The sequence below is a fragment of the Macrotis lagotis genome, chromosome 3, assembly GCF_037893015.1.
Source record: "Macrotis lagotis isolate mMagLag1 chromosome 3, bilby.v1.9.chrom.fasta, whole genome shotgun sequence".
Taxonomy (NCBI): Eukaryota; Metazoa; Chordata; class Mammalia; order Peramelemorphia; family Peramelidae; genus Macrotis; species Macrotis lagotis.
The window spans coordinates 166,313,353-166,334,713 of NC_133660.1; the positions used below are offsets into that span (position 1 = coordinate 166,313,353).

General features: G+C 33.0%; 1 protein-coding gene across 18 annotated transcripts in view; it reads left to right on the forward strand.

Moving 5' to 3' along the window:
- FRYL (FRY like transcription coactivator) overlaps positions 1-21,361 on the forward strand; it is a 283,659-nt gene that overhangs the window by 144,720 nt on the left and 117,578 nt on the right. For 14 of the 18 annotated variants that reach the window (XM_074229478.1, XM_074229492.1, XM_074229477.1 and 11 more), the window contains 3 exons: positions 1,024-1,122; positions 9,890-9,991; positions 13,308-13,352. In XM_074229478.1, the coding sequence (XP_074085579.1) occupies positions 1,024-1,122; positions 9,890-9,991; positions 13,308-13,352 (246 nt within the window). The remainder of the gene's footprint in view (positions 1-1,023; positions 1,123-9,889; positions 9,992-13,307; positions 13,353-21,361) is intronic. The other 4 variants (XM_074229488.1, XM_074229489.1, XM_074229494.1 and 1 more) reach the window with 1 other exon arrangement.

Below are 21,361 nucleotides of genomic sequence, written 5' to 3' on the forward strand. Positions count from 1 at the left end.
TAATAGGAAATATAGAACACTATACTCACAAATACAAAAGAGAATAATAACTTTAAGGTGTTCTAGAAATGTAAAAATTCCACGGTTTACATTTTAAGTATACCACTGCTTTCTGATACATAGATCTTAGGGAAAGCACCATAAGTGTCAAGTCTTTAGATTAATGAGGCAAGTTAGATAAATTGATATGTAATAGTTTAAATGACTTGTGTTAAAAGTTGGAAATAGTTGGAAATATATTGAACTTGAAGTCAGAACTGTGTTTTGAGGACTATGTGTATCAATCACAAGCTGAGTTTTAATTTCCTCATCCAGGAAATGGGGAGAATAAACATGAAGCCCTTATTGCTTCCAAGACTATTCTGAAGATGATATGAGATAATGTTTGTAAAAAGTGATTTATAATAATATATTGCTGTCAGAATGTGAGCAGATTGTTATTATTTACTGCTAAGCAATTAAAACTAAAGTTTTGAGTGGTTTTTTTGGGGGGAAAAATTTGTTATAAATTTTGAGATGTTAGCATGGAAAGTGAAGTTTATTCCTTTTTCATTCAGATACATAAGCTGAGGTCATTTTTACTTGTTATTAAATAAAACATTCTCTTCCATATCCCAAAATGATAACACTTTGTTTTTAGAAATATATTATGTAATTTCAGAATTTTGATGAATTACTATTGATTTGTTCCTATGTACTGTAGTCTGGTTGTCCTGAACAGTAGCATATAACTGGTTAAACCTGGAGGTGGGGTTGGGAAGAAGCAGGCAGGATAGATAATCTGTGACAGTGGGACAAAATAAAATGGACTTTCTTAGTCAAGTAGAATCAAACATTGCTCATTGGGACTGCTTTATAACCAGCATTTTTAGATAGTATGATAGATATTGTTTTTCACACGCAAAATAATTCAGTTGACCTTAAGTACATTATTGCTACTTTTAAAACTGTAACATATATGTTATATAGATTATTGAATTTTATTCATTTTACAAATTTTTGCATATCTTTCTTTTTTACTAGGCTGTTAAAAATGAAGTAAATGTTCCATGTTTGAAAAATTTTGTGGAAATGCTATATCAAACAACTTTTGAATTGAGTTCCAGAAAAAAGCATTCACTGGTATGTAAGAAATACTTCTGATTTTCTCAGATTTGATTGAGAAATATATTATTTGCATGAATATCTAATGAGAAATTAAGGGAAACAAAAAAAATTGAAATATTATAGAACATATTCACTTCCAAAACAATTATTACAACCTGCCTTCAGGATACTGTGCAAGGCTCCTTATTTATGAAAACAAACAAAAAATATTAAATGATCCAAGCTCTCAAAGAATATATGTTACTGAGAGGACCAACTCAACTATACTCAGCTATAATATGTTATATTGAAGAGGAGAAAGGAGTAGCATTCTAAAGATGCAAATTCTTAAATCTATATTGCTTCTGCTTGTTTTGTTTTTGAGTCTCTCCAAAAGGAAAGATTAAACAAATGGTTGTTTTTAGTTTTAAGCCGTGCTTTAGGGATGACTGCTTGTTATATAAGAAATGATTTTTCTCTCAAGCTTACCATATAACCATAGATTCTTTATATGTAAATCCTTTCTTAATCTCCTCAATGTGGTATACTTAGCTTGCTATCTTTTCAGCAATTCTGGTTTAAAAAAAAGTTTGATAGAGATAGAGATTTAACCTATTAATTTTAGAATTTTTGTTTCATAAGATAAATAGAATTTTGATGGTGAAAGAAAACTCAAGGATCACATAATGTAACCTTATAACTGAACAGTAATATTCCTTCCAAATGATGATCCAGGAAGCTATTGAAAATATGATAGTGAAAAGGAGCTTCTACCTCCAAAGTCAATCTGTTTTGCTTTTGAGTAGCTTTAGTTTCTAAGTTTTTCAAAATATCACTTTCTGAAACTTTTTCCCATAGATCCTAATTTTTGCTCTTTGGAAGTAAGTTTAATTCCTGTTATGTATTGACAACGCTTTAGACATTTGAAATATTTCCATGTTCCTTGAGTCTTCTCATCTGATAGCTAAGCATTTTCATTTTTTTTTAGCCAATCATTGCATTAAATCTCTGACTGTCTTGATTACTGTTTACATATGCATGCACTCTACCTTGTCAGTATCTTTCCTCAAGTGAACCCTTAGTAATCTACATATATTCTGACATAGGTAGATTACTGAAGTACAATGTCCTCTCTCATTCTAGACAGTATTTTGGTTATTGCATCTTTTTTATTGTTGAGTCATGTTGTTGGATCTTATTGCTTGCATTCCATTTAAACATCTGTGTTTTGTTCACATGAACTCGTGTCTAGCCATGTTTTCCCTCCCCTTATCTTTATTAAAGTACTGATTCTTAAATTGTAAATGTAAAGCTCTAGTTAGAGGAGATATCTAACTTCATTTCCCCTTTTCAAATGGAAGATAGCATTTTTTCCCTTCTAAATTTTATCTTCTCAGATATAGCATATTGTTCCTGATTCTCAAGATGTTTTGGATATCAGTTTTGTTAATCATTGTGTTAGAATTACGGTAATATCATTTAAAAAGGAGACTATGCTATATGTCAGGACATATATGGAGCACTAAGTGTCCATTTTAGGAAAGATATTGACAACAATTGATCAATCCTTATAGTTCATTGGGACCTTAATAAAGACAATTTTAAACTCTCCATCAAGTTAGGGAGATTATCTGTGGTAGATTTATGTTTTTGTGTAGCAGGAGAAAATTTGGTAGTGTTGTGATTTACATCATTGGAGGAAATATCCAAATGGATGAAAACATGAATTTCCTAGAACACTTAGCAGTTTAAAGATCCCTTAACTTGGTAAATGGAATAAAAGCAAGAAAGCCTTGAAAATTTTTTGTATGTGTTAAGATGTTAGTATCCTAAATACTTCAAGCTCTTGGTGTTTCCATTGACTTTTCTTTTGTGCTCCATATAATTTAAAATCCTTCTTCCCTTAATGTTAAAATTCAGCACAAATTTCACTTTGATCTAGTTGTATTGTTCCTGATATTCTTTCTTATAGAACTTTGTCAAGTCTTTTGTATTCATCCTTGCTTTCATCTTTTTAAAATGTGAGCTGATTATTGTTTTTGATTTGATTTGAAGAATTTATGTTTTGTCATCAGTATTATTTTTTGTCTTCCATTCCTCTTGATATAAATTATTTGTGAAATTTTAAGTTAATGAAACTCTTATCTACTATCCCATTAATTCTTTGAAGTCCCCTTGTCCTTAAAGTCTTAGGTACATCAACTAATGATTTATTAACAGCTTAAAATGTGCCAGATACTAGTCAGGGGTAGCTAGGTGGGCCAGTGGCTGGGAGCCTTGGCTCTGGAGCCAAGAAGATTTCCTGGGGCAAATCATTTAACTTCTATCTGTAAAATGGTGATAATATTAGTACCTATCTCCAATATTTGTTGTAAGGATAAAATGAGCTCATAATTGTAACAGGCTTAGTATAGCACATTGTAAATTCTATGTAAATATTACCTGTCAGCATCAGCATCATTATCATCATCATCCTATGTTTTCTCCCATAGATTTTCAGAATCATCATCCCCAACTTGCTCCCCAATCTTCAGTCTCTACTCTTTCCTTGCTAACTAGAAACATGTTAAATCTCTTCCATATTTAAAAAAACCCTCACAAAGTTTATTTTTCCCTAAACCTTCATTGCATTTTAATTTTCTTATTGGGAAATCTACCCATGTTTAGTATAGCAAAATAAATTATTTTGTTAAAAATTAGCTTCATGGGGGTGGAGCCAAGATAGCAGCATCAGCATTTCCCAGAAATTCCTTCCCCCCAAAACTCCAAAAGCTGTCAAATTATGACTCTGGCCAAAATTTAGAGGGGCAGAACCCACAGAAAGACTGAGTGATACATTTTCTCAGTCCTAGATAACTTAGAAGTTCCACGGGAAAGGTGTGTTTCACTAGGACTGAGGGTTGGAAAAAAAGCCCCGGCTGCAGCTCAGCACAGCCCAGCACAGCCCAGGGATCACTGGGAACAGCTTAAAGGAGAAATGAGAGAGCTCTGCTGCACCAGAATGAGTGTGGAGTGAGGAGCACCAGCCTCAGAGCAGCCCTGCGGCGAGAACCTGCAGCAGGAATCTGGGGAAACCAGCCTGCACCTCCAGAGCACAGCCCACAGATGGTAAGGGGGTCATGGGAGACTGTAGAAATCTGCTCTCCCTGGAGCAGGACTCTGCTGTTTGCCCACACTCAGATCCAGGTTGCAGTTTGACCTCCCATGCTAAGATAGCAGGGACCCTCCTGCTCCAAGGCAGAGGGGTGTGCCTGTGATCATCTACATATCAAAGCACAGGCAAGAGAACATAAGACCTTGGAGGAATAAAGGTACCAGTGGGGGTATCCCCCCAAAAAAACCCAAAGTGGGTATCCCAATAATATTCAAAACCTCAGGAAACACCCTAAAACCAGGCACAGGCTGGAGAAATGAAAAAAAAGAGGAACACCATTGAGAAATTCTTTGTCTGTGATTCCAAGAAGGATCAAAATACTCTATCTGAAGATGAGGAAGTACAAGCTCCTGCATCGAAAGACTCCAAGAAAAACAGAAATTGGGCTCAGGCTATGACAGAGCTCAAAAAAGACTGAAAATCAAGTAAGGGAGATAGAAGAAAAATTGGGAAAAGAAATGAGAGAGATGCAGGAAAAACATAAAAAAGAAGTCAGCAGCTTAGTCCAAAAAAAAATATGCTGAAAAAAATAACATTAAAAACCAGCATAGGTCAAATGGATAAAACAGTTCAAAAAGTTATTAAGGAGAAGAATGCTTTAAAAAGCAGAATTGGCCAGATGGAAAAGGAGATAAGAAAGCTCTCTGAGGAAAACATCCTTCAGATGTAGAATGGAGCTAAAGGAATCTGATGACTTTACAAGAAGTCAAGACACAGTACTTCAACACCAAAAGAATAAAAAATTAGAAGAAAATGTGAAACATCTCATTGGGAAAACAACTGATCTGAAAAACAGATTGAGGAAAGATAATTTAAAAATTATTGGGATACCTTAAAGTCATGATCAGGAAAAGAGCCTTGACCTCATTTTTAAAGAAATCCTACAGGAAAATTACCCAGATATCCTAGAAGCAGAGGGCAAAATAGAAATTGAGAGAATCGACCAATCTCCCTGAGAAAGAGATCAAAAAAAAAAAAAAAAACCCCAGGAATATTATAACCAAGTTTCAGAACTCCCAAGTTAAAGAGAAAATATTGCAAGTAGCCAGAAGGACACAATTCAAATATGGAGCTGCAGTCAGGATCACACAGGACTTAGCAGCAACTACATTAAGGGCTTGTAGGGCTTGGAATATAATAGTCTGGAAGGCAGAAGAGTTTGAATTGTAACTGAGAATCAACTACCCAGCAAAAGTGAACATCCTCTTCCAGGGGAAAAGATGAACTTTCAGTGAACCAGGGGAATTTCAAATATAGGACTCAAGTGAAGCATAGAGAGGGTGGATGAGAAGGGGAAAAATATGAGGAACTTGATGATGATGAACTGCATGTGTTCTTGCATAGAAAAATGATACTGATAATACTCATATGAAACTTCTCATTTAATAAAGCAGGTAGAAGGAGCTTCTATAGATGAAGCACAGGAGAGAGCTGAATTTGAAGATATAATATATTGTAAAAATGGAGTCAGTGGCTAAAAGGGAAATGCACTGGAAGTAAGAGAAAGGAGAGGTGGGATAGGCTAAGATATTTTGCATAAAAGATAAATATATATATATATATATATATTTAACAATGAGCTTTTGCAATGATATGAAAGGGTGGAAGGCAAGGGGGAATGAGAGAATCTTCACTCTCATCAAAAATGGCTCAGAGGGGTGGCTAAGTGGCGCAGTAGATAGAGCACTGGCCCTGGTGTCAGGAGTACCTGGATTCAAATCTGGTCTCAGACACTTAATAATTACCTAGCTGTGTGGCCTTGGGCAAGCCACTTAACCCTGTTACCTTGCAAAAACCTTAAAGAAAATGGCTCAGAGAGGAAACACACTCAATAGGGTATAGACATCTAGAGTAAAAAGGAGAGGAGGAAGGGGGGACAGATATGGGTGATAGAGGAGAGTGTAGATCATAGGAGAGAATAGTCAGATAAAACACATTTTCTTTTTTACTTATTGCAAGGGGCTAGGATTGGGTGGCCTGTCCAGGACCATGGGGTCAGGTGATTGCTGGGTCTCAGGGATGGTATGTGGGCTCGGGGCCTCTTGGCCCCAGGGCCAGTGAACAGTCCACTGTACCACTCAGCTACCCTACAGCACATTTTAGAAGAGGGACAGTGAAAGAAGAGAGAAAATATAATGTGTGGTAGTGGGGAGGAATGGATAGAGGGAATTACAATCAGCAACAGTGGAAACAGATGGACTTATCATAAAGAATATGATCTACCCAAGATAGAGCTGATGGTATCAGAACACAGATTGAAACATTTTTTTCTCTTTCCTTTACTTTATTTCTCATAAGGGTCTATATTTTTTGGGGGGTGGGGGTATTATATTTACTCTTACACAAGAATATTTTGGTAACATATTTAAAAAATCACTTGTTTAAAAATATTCATAGCAGCTCTTTTCATGGTGGCAAAGAATTGGAAATTAAGTAAATGTCTTTCAATTGGGGAATGGCTTAACAAAATGTGGTATGTATATATTATGGAACACTTGTTCTATTAGAAGCCAAGAGGGATGGGAATTCAGGGAAGCCAGGAAAGATTTGCATGGATTGATGCTGAGTGAGATGAGCAGAACTAGAGGAACATCGTGCACCCTAGCAGCAATATTGGGGTGATGACCAATCCTGATGGACTTGCTCATTCCATTAGTGCAATAAGCATGCACAATATTTTATTTTTCTTCCTTAAGGATATGACTTTTCTCTCATCACATTCAACTTAGATCAGTGTATACCATGAAAACAATGCAAAGACTAACAGACTGCCTTCTGTGGGAGGTGGGGGAAGGGGGAAGCAAGATTAGGGGGAAAATTGTGAAAAATTCAAAATAAAAGAAAGGCATAAATAATTTTTATAAATTAGCTTCACATTCTCCAGTGTAACAGGCAGGCAGACACACACACACACACACACACACACACACACACACACACACACACACAGACCCATCTAAGTGCAATTTTCTGGATAGTCTTGTTCAGATGCTGTTTGCTGCCCTCTACTGGGCAGCCCCTTTGAAGTTCTTGCTAATTAGCTTATATTTTCTTCATCTGCTTGTGATTTAGCTTTAAAGCATTCTTTGCTCAGGCAATTTTACCTCTTCTTGAAAAATAATTTTTGTTCTACTCTGCCTTCCATCTTTTGTCCTATTTCTACTCGGCTAAACTACTTGAGAAAGTTGTGTATACTAGGTGCCTCAGCTTCCCTTCCTCTCACTTCTTTCTAAACCTTCTACTACCTGGCTTCTGAACTAGTTGTTCAATTAAAAATACTCTTTCCAAATGAAATGAACTCTTCTCAATAATTACATTAGACAAAAACAAGATGTCTCTGCATTAATTGACACTGCTACCTTCTCCTGGAATACTCTTTGCTTAATAGGGTTTTTAATGACTTAACATTCTATTTATTCTCCTTAAATCTATCTGTGCTCATTCCTTCTGAATTTCTCTCTTGGTCTTCTATTCCTAGCTCTTTAGCTGTGAGTGTTTCCCAAGCCTCTTTCCTTGGGTCTTCCTCTTTTCTCTCTATTTCTGAAATTCTTAACCTGAGATCCAGGGACCCCTGACTTTCAAGGAATCCTTGAAATTACATGGAAAAATAAATGCATATTTATTTTCACTAAATATATAATTCACTAAATATATATAATAATAATATACAATTTTTGGTTTCCTTTGCAATAGCAGGTATTTTATGTTTTTTTTAAGATGTTGTTCTGAAATGGAGTATTCAACTGTATCAGATTGCCAGAGAGAGCCAAGGCATAATAAAAAAATAAAAACAAAATCAAGAAGATTTAAATAAATGAAAATTCCAAAATACCAAGGCACATAATTAAAAAAATGTTATTTGTTTTGGAGGGCTAGGGAAGTTGGAGAATGAAATGGTGTTGATGCTATTCACAATTACAGTGGATTAACTATATTATCAACCTAAATAAAAATTAAAAATAGAATCCAAAATACATATTCTTATGTAATGGACAGAGTACTTAGCTTTTAGTCATACACCAAAATTTTATTTGCTATTCTGTTCTTTAGTACCTCTGCCATCTTTTACAAGCCATTTCCTCTCTCAAGATCTCTCTTTTCTTATCTGTCAAAGTGTAAGAGGCCCTCCATGTTTCCCTCCAGCTCTGAAACTATGATCCTAATTCACCTTATACAAATTCCCAGGGAAAGGACTCTTGAATTGACAATATTAATGAGGAAATTGGGGGGAGGGGAATTGATGAAAAATGGTTTTTAAATGTAAGATATACTTTACACCATAAATTGTCAAATTCCAAATGAATGAATGAATGAAATATGAAAACTCATACCTTAAAAAAAGATTAGGAAAGATTAGGAAAATACACAAGTGGACATAGAGTAGACATAAAATTATAAATTTTCCTTAAAAAATGAATACAATGATTCAAAATATTTAGGTTGATTTTTCTTCAGTTTTAGAATCCTGATACAAGAAAATGTGAATAACTTCTAATATCATGTGATAGCCTATGAAATCAGTAAATAATTTTGACTATGTAGTAATAATATAACTATGTAGTAATGAGATAATTTTCACATATAATTTAGAGAAAAAAAGACTGACTTATTTTTTATCACAAATACTTTCAGATTTCAAGATTCCATCAGTACTGCTATTCACTTCACTAGTGTAGACCACAAAGCTTTAGACAAATGGTGATGAACTTCTTGTTATTTATCTAGAATGGTCTTCAGTTGGATATATGTGATACTTTTCTCTCTTAGTAAGATCAATCTTATCTTATTCTCTTAGTATGGATCTTGCCTCCAAGTCCAAATGAGGCATTTAGTTCTGATATTAGAAATGAAGTATATGATATTGTAACCTGAAAACATTAGCACAGAGAAAAACAGTCAGGAATATAGAACATTTATACTAATTCCTAGAAAGATGTTTATATGTAGCCAATCCTAGTAAAAAGTGGATTATACTAAAGCATACTTGATTGAATATGTTTTGTTTGAATAGAGGGCCACATAGAATTTTGGCTTCATCCTTTTAAATACATAATACTCAAGAAGAATAGGTTAGGTTCCAAAAACATCTGACCAATCTAAATAATCAGTTCTGTTTTGGAACAGGTCCCAATACCCCAAATGGCCTAAGAATTTAACTGAGCCAGTCTTCTCAAAGAGTTGAATTTGAAATATCCAGGACCAGGCTTACATTCCCTTTTCCAGTGTGAGAGTCCCAGGACTAGTTTAGAATCAAACCAGTTAATAGGAAGAAGGATTGGAGAGAAGGGAGGAATGATGGGGAGAATGAAGGGAAAGATCAAAACATTGTTCTTCTTAATTACTGCTTTTCATTTTGTGTTCTTTTTCTATTTTATTACATGACAAATATTTTTGGTATGTTTAGTACCTTGTCAAATACTTTTCAGATATCAGTAATGACTAGGCCTGACAATTATTTTTAGGAAACTAATGCTTTAAGTAATGAGATAATATTTGTTGAAGATACATGTATTTTCTTATTTCATGTAGCAAAACAACATAAAAGAATGATTTTTTTCCTTTTTAATAGAAATGAATATAATGTGCATAGCAAGTAAATAATTCTCCCCCCCCAAAAAAAATCATACTTTTCTGTTTTTCATCTCATAGGCTTTGTATCCACTGATCACCTGCCTTTTATGTGTCAGTCAAAAGCAGTTTTTCTTAAATAACTGGCACATTTTCCTACAAAACTGTTTGTCACATTTAAAGGTAAGAAATAATTTAATTTCAAGAACTGCCAAAACATTTAGTATATTTACTCAAACAAACACGTATACATTTAAAAATAAAACTTAAAATATTTTAATGTATTCTTTCTCAAGTACAAATGTTATTTTACGTTTTTTTCCTCATTAAGTACATTCATTCAGTCTCTTATGTTGATAATAACATTTTATTAACCAGTTAAATTTATTTTACATTGCAGAATAACTATTAACTGATAGTTTAGGTCTAGGAAAATTGTTAATAAATTGATACTATAGGAAATAAGATAACATATATGTAGAAGAAACTTCTTTCAGCAACCCTTTAAGCATTATGCAGAAAATAACTTTGTCACACAGGTAGACTGGATTTAAATCATAAATCACGTAGATGATTGACAGTTCACAGATTCTCTCACTTTGTTTTGAATAAACCCAGACATTTCACTATTTACTATTACTGATTTTTGCTCCTTTTTGAAATATCTTGCAGGGGCAGCTAGGTGGTGTAGTGGATAAAGTACCGGCCCTGGAGTCAGGAGTACCTGGGTTCAAATCCAGTCTCAGACACTTAATAATTATCTAGCTGTGTGGCCTTGGGCAAGCCACTTAACCCCATTTGCCTTACAAAAAACCTTAAAAAAAAAAACAAAGGTAGAAATATCTTGCTATGCAAAACAGATTCAAGCATTCTGTATGTTTAGCCCAATCCAAAAATTGACAGTTGAATTTAGAATTTCTTAAATAACTGGGAGATTTTCTTAAAAACACTTTCATTTAAAAGTAAAAAAAAATAATTTTAAGAATTTCAGAACATTTATTCACACAGAATATATATTCAATTTGAAATAAAACTATTTCAGTAAGCAATCAGTTCCCCAGGTGATAGCCCTTAGGGTTGCAAATACAAAAACAATCTCTATATTTCAAGAGCTTATGTGCTGTTGAATTACGTAGAACATTATGAGGTGGTCCAGTAGCCAGCCTAGAGATGGCTTATGCCCAGAGGTGGTATAAAGTCCTTTTTTTAGATTAAAAGTCTCCCTAGTATCTTATAAATGGCAAAAAGACCTGTGTCTTTTGCTGGCTATAGAGAAGTATAATATCTATGCTGAGAAGTTCCAGTTCTGCTAAATTATAATAATATTTGGGATCCATCCATATCTTCTCTGTTTCAGAATTTGACTGAACCTTTATTCTGTGGAATTGGAAAAAAAAAAACTAGAAATTATTTAATTTTGTAGTATTCTTTGGGCTCGCATTCCAAGGGGCAGAATTTCACAAATAATAAAGCCAAAGTGCAAAAATATTACACATCTCCAGTCTATTACTCTAGATCAAGTTTCTGATGTTCCTTTTTCTCTTATTTGTTTTTCTATTTTAAAAAATTTGAGAAATTTCTGGATTACAAATTTTGATGATTGAAATATTTTAAAGACATTGCTTCTAGAATATAACTTCTAAAATAATTGTTCCCTTTCAACTGCTTTTGGTGAGAGGGTATCACATTAATCAAATTAAATATACTATTTCAATTTCATTATCTTTTAAAAATTACTAATTACCTATTGTTTTTAGTAGGATCAAGTAGCTAAGATTTTTAAAATTCTATTCAGATCAATTTCATTTTAACTATTTTTATCATATTTAATCTGCATAACTCAAAAATTAAAGTAGAATGATTATATTTTATGTAATATTGAGTTAAATATTATGTGTAACTTTCTGTTTCTAATGATGATGTCTCTTGATCAATTTTTTATGAGAATACAGAGAGCAATTAAATCTTCATATCTTAAAATTTATAATTTTCCATGTAAATTAATTAATGGAAAGCAGACTTTTGTTTCTAAAGGGTTCTTTGGTTTATGACATTTCATACTTTTCTGTTTCTTTTTAGAGTTGGTAGGGGGGTATTCTTTTTCATCTAACATTTATAATACTTGAACAAATGCCTTAATTTTATTTGTGTATGTCTTAAGGCTTTTCTTTAAAATACTGTTTTCTTTGAACCCCTGTCTCCTGCAAAGTAATCTGAAATATAGTCCATTTCTCTCAATGAATAATTTACATTTTCTAAGTCTAAGAATTAAGAGCCAGCCACTCAACAAGTATGTTTGAAATATAATCTTGACCATTAACACAAATTGCAATAAGGCTCTATTTAGCAGAAATTTTACATATAAATTTTGTAGATAAACTAATGTGATATCACTAATAAATAATTAAATTAAAAAATCAATATATGGCTTGAATTTCACCTTGCACAGAAATAACTAAGAAATTTTCCTGATGAAAATAACTGATGAATGTTTTTCCCCAAGATTATTCTGCTGTCATATTTTATTATACTGAAGAAGGGAGATTCAAGAAATTTCTTGATTTTTTTTATCTACTTTCTCTACTTTTTAGAGATTAATATTACTTCAAAATCTGTCTGTTAGAGTTGAAGTTTCTAAAAAAATGACGCATTTATAATTTAAAGAAAAAGTTTAAATATATTGTAAAATCATATAAATAAATTAGGTGAATTCTCAAGTTCCTTTCTAGGTCTGTGCTTGAAGGGAGGGAAAATGGAAGGGAAAGAAAAAAGGAGGAAAGAATAAAACAAATTATGAACTGGGTTTCATTTTTTCCTTATTAATAAAATTTTAAATAAGCCTCTCTTTCCTTCCTTTTTCAAATTGTACCCTACTAGTAAGTGAAGTTTGTTTCTGCATGCTCAGAACACTATTTTGCAATTTCTTTTACTTATTTTTTCCATGGAAAATTGAAGTGACCTGATCAGAGGTCAATGGTTTTCTTTGTATGTGTGTGCTGTGACTATCTTATGCCATTTGTGGGCTTATATCTGGAAAAGGAAAATATTATAATTTCTTTCCTGTAGAAAATGAAAACAAATGTAAAAATAAACTAGGCATAATATGAAGGATATGGGTAAACTGTGTTGAAAGTCAGTTGCAGATTCAAATACATGTTGCTTGTTTTTTTTAATTTTTTATATTAGAATCTGCTTAAAATCATATGCAGTGCTTGGAATGGGAAAATAAGCACATTTCACTTTGGAATACATGGTTAAAAAATGTGCATGGGAACTAAATTGTAATTGTTCCCTCTCATTCTAGCTATTGTGAATGCATCCCATTGAGTGGAAAGCTATAGGAGTTTGACCAAAATTTCCAGCCACTGCTGGTGGAACACTCTTAATTTCTTCTAAATAGAGACCTTAGCAAATAGCTGTCTTGTGCTTATTTTCATCTAACATGCATGTGCCGCATCTCATGTTGGTTATGTTTGCTGTCTCACATTGCTTTATTTAGATGCCATCTAACAACAGTATCAGAAAACAAATAGAAACACTCCAGGTGAGTTATTGTATTGAAGTTTTAAAGTTAAGATATTGCTTTGTTGTCCATCTGTGCAGCATTTTGTTCTTTACCCATTGTTGCGTTGCATGTCTCCTTTGTTTAAATGCTGCTTGTAGCATTGTCCCAGAGAGACAGTTCTGGTAGTTTGAACAAAACTGTTAAAGTTAGAGAACACAGATAGGAGGAGTTTAAAAGGAAGAGGTAATGCTCAATAAAAATGAAAAACAGCAAAAATCACAAAACTTTTATCACAGTTGATAATTTCTTTTTTTTTTTTTCCTTCTGTTAATTTCAGGCCAGTTATATGTGATCAAACCAATGGTTCTTTTCTCAAAAAATTAGAATTGATTTTTTTTATTTAATAGTTTGCATAAATTGATACTTTAACCTTGCATCATTTTGCCTTTCAAAATTTTTAACACTTTATGACAGGTAATTCACCAAACACTAAAGAATGATCTTGATATATATGTATATATAATTCATTTTATTTATATATATGTATATATGTATCATTTCTTTTGTAAACAACCTTTATTAAAAGGAAAGGAAGATCATAATATCTCAGATCTTTAGCTTGAAGAGACTTATGGACCATATAATGCATATAAAAAAGTATAAATACAAAATAATTTCAAGCAGGAACCAAAGCTTTTAAGAGACGAGAAGAAGGGAAGACCTTGTGTAGGAGGAGATACTTTGGCTGTACTCTGAGACATGTTGTAGATTTGAAACAAAGGAGGGGGATGGGGTGGGGGAGGACAGGCATTTGGAGGATAGCCTGTGCAAAGAAGAACCATTGTTGTGTATGAAGAATAGCAAGGATTCCTGTTTTGGAAAGACAAGAGCCAGTCTGTGACAAAATATATACAGGAGCTGAGGAGCTTGTATTTTACCATAAAGGCAGTAGGAAGCTCCTAACTGAGGAAGAAAGAGATATGCATAGTTACACCTGTGCATTGGCAGCTGTATGGAGGAAGGTACATTGGACAACTGAGAAATGCTAGAAGCGGGAGATCATTTCAGAGGTTATTTCAGACTCCATTGTAGTGGGAGCCATTTTAATGAAGAGAAGGGAGCTGATTGATAGGAGACAAAACATGAAGCAGAATCATGAAGATTCAGTAGCTGATTAAATGGGGTTATGAGGAAGGCAAGTCAGGAGTACAATTAACTTGGCCCAAGGTCACACAGATAAGAAGAGACAGGGATGGGCTTAGAAACTAGATCCTTAGCTCCAAAGGCAACAACAAACTTTTCTCTGTACCATACTGCCTAATGCAGATACCTTAAAACAAACTTCAGATTACTTAAAACTGTTTCAAGCAATCCAAGAAGTATTGTTTTTCTGTTTATTAAAGCATGTTGTAAAAAATGTTACGTAGTTTCATTTCATATCTAAATAATACTTACAGAATTTTTTTTAAGTTATTAAATAGATTGGCTTTTTCTGCCAGTTAATTTCAAATTTATTGTGTTTTTAACTGTATGGGGGAGGGGGAATGAGCTACTTCAATACAGAAAAATTCTACTTCTGGTTTCCTTTCTTATAAAAAAGAATACATTAGAAAGATACTATGGGATTTTGAATTCAAATAAAAATGATGAAAAGATTAGGGGTAGTGCATATCCCTCATTATCAACTTCCCATTTAGCACATTTTATTTGAGATGCTAGTTTCATTTCAGTTTATAGCTGAAATATGTGTGGTATATTACATATATATTTTATATATATAATGTATGTATATTATGTATAATGCATATAGATTAGATAGGTCAGATAGATCAGATAGAATCTTGTGATTTCTTCATAGTAGTGAACTTGCATAGAAACTTGTTCAGCCAATCCACATATCAACTTTTATGTAACTTAAAGTCCTTTTAAAGAACTCTTGAGCTCTGAGAAGTTAACTGATTTCCAGAAGGGATGATACACAACTAATGTATGTCAGGGCAGGATTTCATGGTCAGCACTTTTCCTCACTATACCACATAGATGGATACGTAAGAAGATAAGGGGTAATATGTGAAATATCGGGATTAGTAGACAAGATCATTCAGCTACATATATATTAAAGTATTTTATCTTTGGGTTATGATTATGAAAGTTTATAATTTGCTTCATGGTTTGCTTCTAATTGGGCAAAGAACTCAAAATTGGTATGATTTCAAATGTTACATTCGTATATATACTTCATATTCATTTCATGATACTTAAAGACTTAATGCATTTTAAGCACTTAGAATAAAAAATAATAATAATATTAAAGAATTGAATAGCAATAGAAAAGAATTAAACTTAGAGATAACTCCTCCAGAAATGATCCCCTTGGGAAATTTGTGACTCAAGCATAGTGATTTTTACATTTCATAAAAAAAAAGGGCATTTACATACTGTTTTTTCAAGCAATAGATAAATGCCCATTAGAATACCACCTCACATACTAATTTTTTTATTATAAATATTTTATTTATTTTGAGTTTTACAATTTTTCCCCTAATCTTACTTCCCAACCCCCACCCCCACAGAAGGCAATTTGCCAGTCTTTCCATTGTTTCCATGGTATACATTTGCATACTAATTTTTTCCATTAGTTTGAATGACCTGAAAAAGTAATAATCAAAAAGATCATTACCTTAACTCCTTTCTTTCCTTTTGTTTCAGTCCTTTTGAGTACCTATGCATATATATCACCAGATGGAATGCTTTTGTAGTTGTAAGAAATTCCTGATTCTTCAAAGTAAATATTTTCTCAACAAATTTAATCCCTTAAATCAATATATCAATATTAATTCAGCATAAATAGAGCCATAATAAGCACTTTGGCACCAGTAAAATCAGTTTTATAATTCATGATATGGAAATAATTACAAGAGAAAGTCTATCATTGGGCTTCATTTTGTGGAGGTTGTTTTGGATTTTTAAGTACAGCACAAGCTTTGGCAGATGCTACCATTTTGGAGAGATTTTTTAATAAAGTCAGGACCTAGATTGTGTGCTTTCTTAGGATCAATTCAGTTCGAGAAACTCATCATCTGAATAGTGGTCATCTGGTGATAAATTACTCGACCTTGGCAACTCAGAAAATACTGAAAATTAGAAAGTGACTCTTAGCCTGAGCCATTCACTTCCACTTGTGCAGTCTTGTAGAGAGGAGAGTTAAGGATTAGCTTGTGGATCACCTCTCTTCTTCCTCTCCAACACAGTAAATGTCAAGCAGAACTGCTGAGGGAACTAAAACAAACAAATCTTTGACATTCATGTTAAAAATAGTATCAAGAGTCAGGGAAATTTGCAGTCAAATGAATGGATGGTTCAAACATTCTTCTTGGAGAGGAAGGTAAAGGTGAATCACACATCTGGGATTGTAATGCTGTGCAGCTCTTTTGTAAATGATGAGGAAATAGAAGAAAATCTGTAAAGAACTTTATAATAGCTTTTAAATTAAGTCACCATATATTTTACTCTTGAAGACTGCAGTACAAGGTACAAAGTGGGTATAAGAGAAAACAATGGGAAAAGGAGTAAAGACTGCAAGGTAGTAAAGATCCATAATCTCAATAAAAACCTGTTATTTTTATATTGTGAATACCTTTTTATAGAAAGTAACTGGAGGTTTCTAGATATTATGGGCACTGAGTAACATCTCCAAAATATATTTTATCATAACACCAGAAAGGACTAGTATTTATGGAAGAGCAGCTTCTTGGATCAGCTTCTGTCTGTGTGCAATCATACAGTTGACCTTTGTTATATAGCAGAGATGTAAATTAATACAAAAGTATGAAACTTAATGAAAATGATAAAATCTAGCCAATGATTTAAAACCTAATCTAACATATAAATAGAGGAAGATCAGACATCAATATAAACTACAATTTCATACTTAATTGCTTATGAGATTAAAAGAGCCTAAAAACCTGTACTAATTAACAAACATTTGACTAACTTTGCAGGTAGAGAGAAATGTTAGCCAAGGACAATAAATATTTTGCCTTTAAATCCTTTTGTAAAATCTTAAAAGAGGTGGATCGCATAAAATAATGAGCAATATTGCCTCATAAGATTGTAAGACTTAATAGAGAAAAATGATTTAAATAAAGTTTAGGGAGAAGAGATAAGCAGTCATCTCAAGACTATGTATGAAAGTAGAACAACAAAATAATGAAAAAAATCTGAAAATATTTTTATTTCTCTTTTAAATTTTATTGATACTTTTTTACATGTCATATTCATTTCTAAGTTCATCCTTCTCCCCCCCCTTCCCTCTGTTCATCAGTTTTCCTAACAAAATGAGAGGAAAAAATACATTTCAGTAAAGTAACCAATACATGGACTATTTCTGAAAGTATATATAACATTAAATATCTATAGTCTTCCACCTTCATTAATGAGAAGGAAGGTGCATTTTTTTCAACCCTTCTCTGTGGTCAAACTTAGTTATAATGATTATGTATTGTTTCATTTCATATTTTTGTAGTTTAATTTTGCATTATTGTAGTCATATAGTTTTGCTGCTTGTGCTTACTTCACTATGCTTCAGTTCATGTAATTCTTCCTTTGCTTCTCTGAATGCATTTTCTTCATAGTATTATGACATGATACTCATAATATTTATTAAATTGATGCTCAGTCAAAGGGTCCAAGTTTTCTTTTTTATCCTTTGCTACCACAAAATGTGCTTTTATAGATATTTTGGGGTGTGTGGTGCCTCTCTGTCTTGAATCCCCCTGGGCTTTGTGTTGTGCAGACAAGTTAACAAGCCAGGCATCATGCCAAGCACTGGAGAGACAAAAAAAAAAGGCAAAAGAATTGCTCTTAAGGAGCCAATATTCAAACAAATAACTAGATACAAACTGGCCATATACAGGATAAACTGGAGATGATCTAAAAGGAAAGGTACTAGCATTAACATTTTCTTAAAGAGGATCAAAAAGGGTTTCTTGGGGAAAATTCCATTTTAACTAAGACATGCAGGAAACCAGAGAAGCTAGGAAATAGATATGAGGAGGGGGAGAGTATTTTAACCAGGGTGGGCAGCAAAGTGAAAAATCATTTGAAAAATAGTCAGTGTCAATGGATCCCAGAGGAGAAGGGAATAAGGGAATGGAAGACTGGAAAGGTAGGAAGGGGTCAGATTGTGAAATGCTTTAATAACCAAATAAGATTTTATATTTGAACCTTGGGGTAATAGAGAATCACCTTTTTATGAGAATTGAATGATATGGTCTAATCTGTATTTTAGGAGGATCAGTTTGACAGCTGAGTGAAAGGATAAACTAGAGTGGGGAGAAAGATGTTGAGAAGACCAGGTTTTGAAGTGATGGGATTGGAAGCAGTAATGGTTGCTTTTTCAGAGAAGGGAACATATATACTAGAGATATTGCAAAAGTAGAATTGACAGTACTCTCTCCTCAATAAGCCACAGTGTTTCCCTGTTGATTTACTCTTAGACCAAATTCTGATTGTAGAAGATATTCATTAAGAGTTTAATGTGAGGGGCAGCTAGGTGGAGCAGTGGATAAAGCACCGGCCCTGGAGTCAGGAGTACCTGAGTTCAAATCCGATCTCAGACACTTAATAATTACCTAGCTGTGTGGCCTTGGGCAAGCCACTTAACTCCATTTGCCTTGCAAAAAACAACAACAACAAAAAAGAGTTTAATGTGAAAAGGAAAGAAATAGGATGATTATTAGTAGATATGGACTGATCAAGTGATTGCTTTTGGAGAATGGGCAGAAATGGGTATATTTATTGGAAGTAGGGAAATAGCTATTATACAGTGAAATTTAAATTAAGTTATCTCTCAGCATAATGACAGTTTTATAGATGTTAATTGATTCACATTAGTGATTTAAAATAATCTTATGATGGTTAACAGTTTTCTATCTTCTTTTGAGAACTCTGATCATACTTTTCTTGGCCACATTTTTATAAGAAACTGTTTCAGTATTTTGAAATTTAGCATAATCTCTGATAAATTTCTAGAGAAAGTAAAGAATAAAAGAAAGAATAAAAAAATCATTTGGTTTGAAGAAACCAAAATCAGCTAGACCAGACCAAGTGTACACATAAAAGGATCTGTGCTAGAGAAAATTTTAAGAGTATTCAGGGATCATATAAACATTTCTGGAGTAGTAGAAGATAACTGAAAATACCAATTAAAAAAAGACAGTTATCAATAAAGATCAACCCATATGCTTAATTTCCCTAAATTTTTTATTAATCTACACCTACATTTGAAAGCACCTTTATCAAGAATATTAGGATAAAACATATGGACTTTCATAAGCCATATTGCACAGTTAAACACTTCTTTAAAATAATCACAAAATTGAAAGATAGACCAGTTAGGAGAACCCCTTGTAGTTATTGCTTATTATACCATAATATAGCATTTGATTTGATAGAACTACTTTAAAATCTTTAATCCAAAAAGGCATCTGCCTTTTTATGTCAGAATTATACATAATTTTTTGAAAGATATAACTACAGAGATAATCTTGTTCAACTACTCTCTGATCATTAATGTCAAGCAAGGCATAAAAGAGGTGTTCACCACTGTGAGATCCAGCACAGAATGCAAGTTGGATTCTTTGAAGATGGTGCAAGATACATAATAAGAACTTAGTCTAACTAAGCCAGATGGATGACAATGCCTCTAGTTCCTCCGGATGGACAACCCATAGGACTCCTTCCCATTTATCTAGATATATACATAAATATGCAGGCCTACATATATGTGTATATATACACATATTTTTTTAAATATATAATGCATATGATGAACACACATTGCAAGGAGGCAGTAATATAGGACTTGATCACATTCATCCCTGTATATACATATATATGCATTTTATATATAAATGTGTGTGTGTGTGTGTATATATATATATATATATATATATATATATATAATATATATATATATATAGTATATACATGTTATGAATATTTGTATTAGATGGATGTTGCAAGCAGACAATGGACAGTAGTTGGACTGAAATTGAATAAGAAGAGTAAAATGGACTGGCTTGCCTTTGGGAAATTAGTTTTTTTAAAGACTTTTTAATACCAATATATGTGTATGTATTTATTTTGGTTTTTGCAAGGCAGTACAGTTAAATGATATGCCCAAGGTCACACAGCTAGGTAATTATTAAACATCTGAAGTCACATTTGAACCCGGATTCTCTTGACTTCAGGGCCAGTGTTCTATCCACTGCGCCACCTAGCAGCCTGATACCAATATTCTTGTAGTTGATTCAATAACAATTCATGGATGATAATAAAACGTTCATGGTGAATATTAGCAGGATGAAAGGTATCCAAAAATGATTAAATGGAAGCACTTGTAAATGCTATTATCAGAAAAATGAGAAAAGGTGGTGGGATAACCAACCATATGATTAGCAAGGGATAGACAATCCATTTATTCTGTTTTTAGGTTTTTGGTGCCAAAAGAAATTGGGGGATAAAGAGAGGATTACCAAGGCACGATGTAATTAATACAGTGACAAATACAGTTGCCATTTTCAGTGTTTTTGCTTTATTTTCCTTTGTTATAAAGGAGGTTCTGTTGCTAAGGTTAATTAAGATCCTGAAAAACTATCTCCTGCTTCCCCCTGCATTTGAAATGACTGATTGAAAAATTTAAGAAATCAATAAGACTTTTTTGTGAAATAGAGAGGGGAATATTACCAACATATTGAGTAGATCCTCCGTAGCAACTTTAAGAGAAGATATGAACTGGAATCACACAAAATAGGCATGGTTGAGTTGCAAGCTATATAATTAGAGAAAATATTTGCATTGTTGAGATCATAGTCATCTTTGAATATTGGATACTAATAGACTCATAAGGGGAGTATTAATAAGAATCCTCATTATCTGGTAGCTTTCCCATTATAATTAGTTGTTCCTGCTCACTTAGTTTAAATAATTTAAGTTTGATACTCAATTTTAATTTTATTGCCCTGGGCAAAACCATGATCACATTT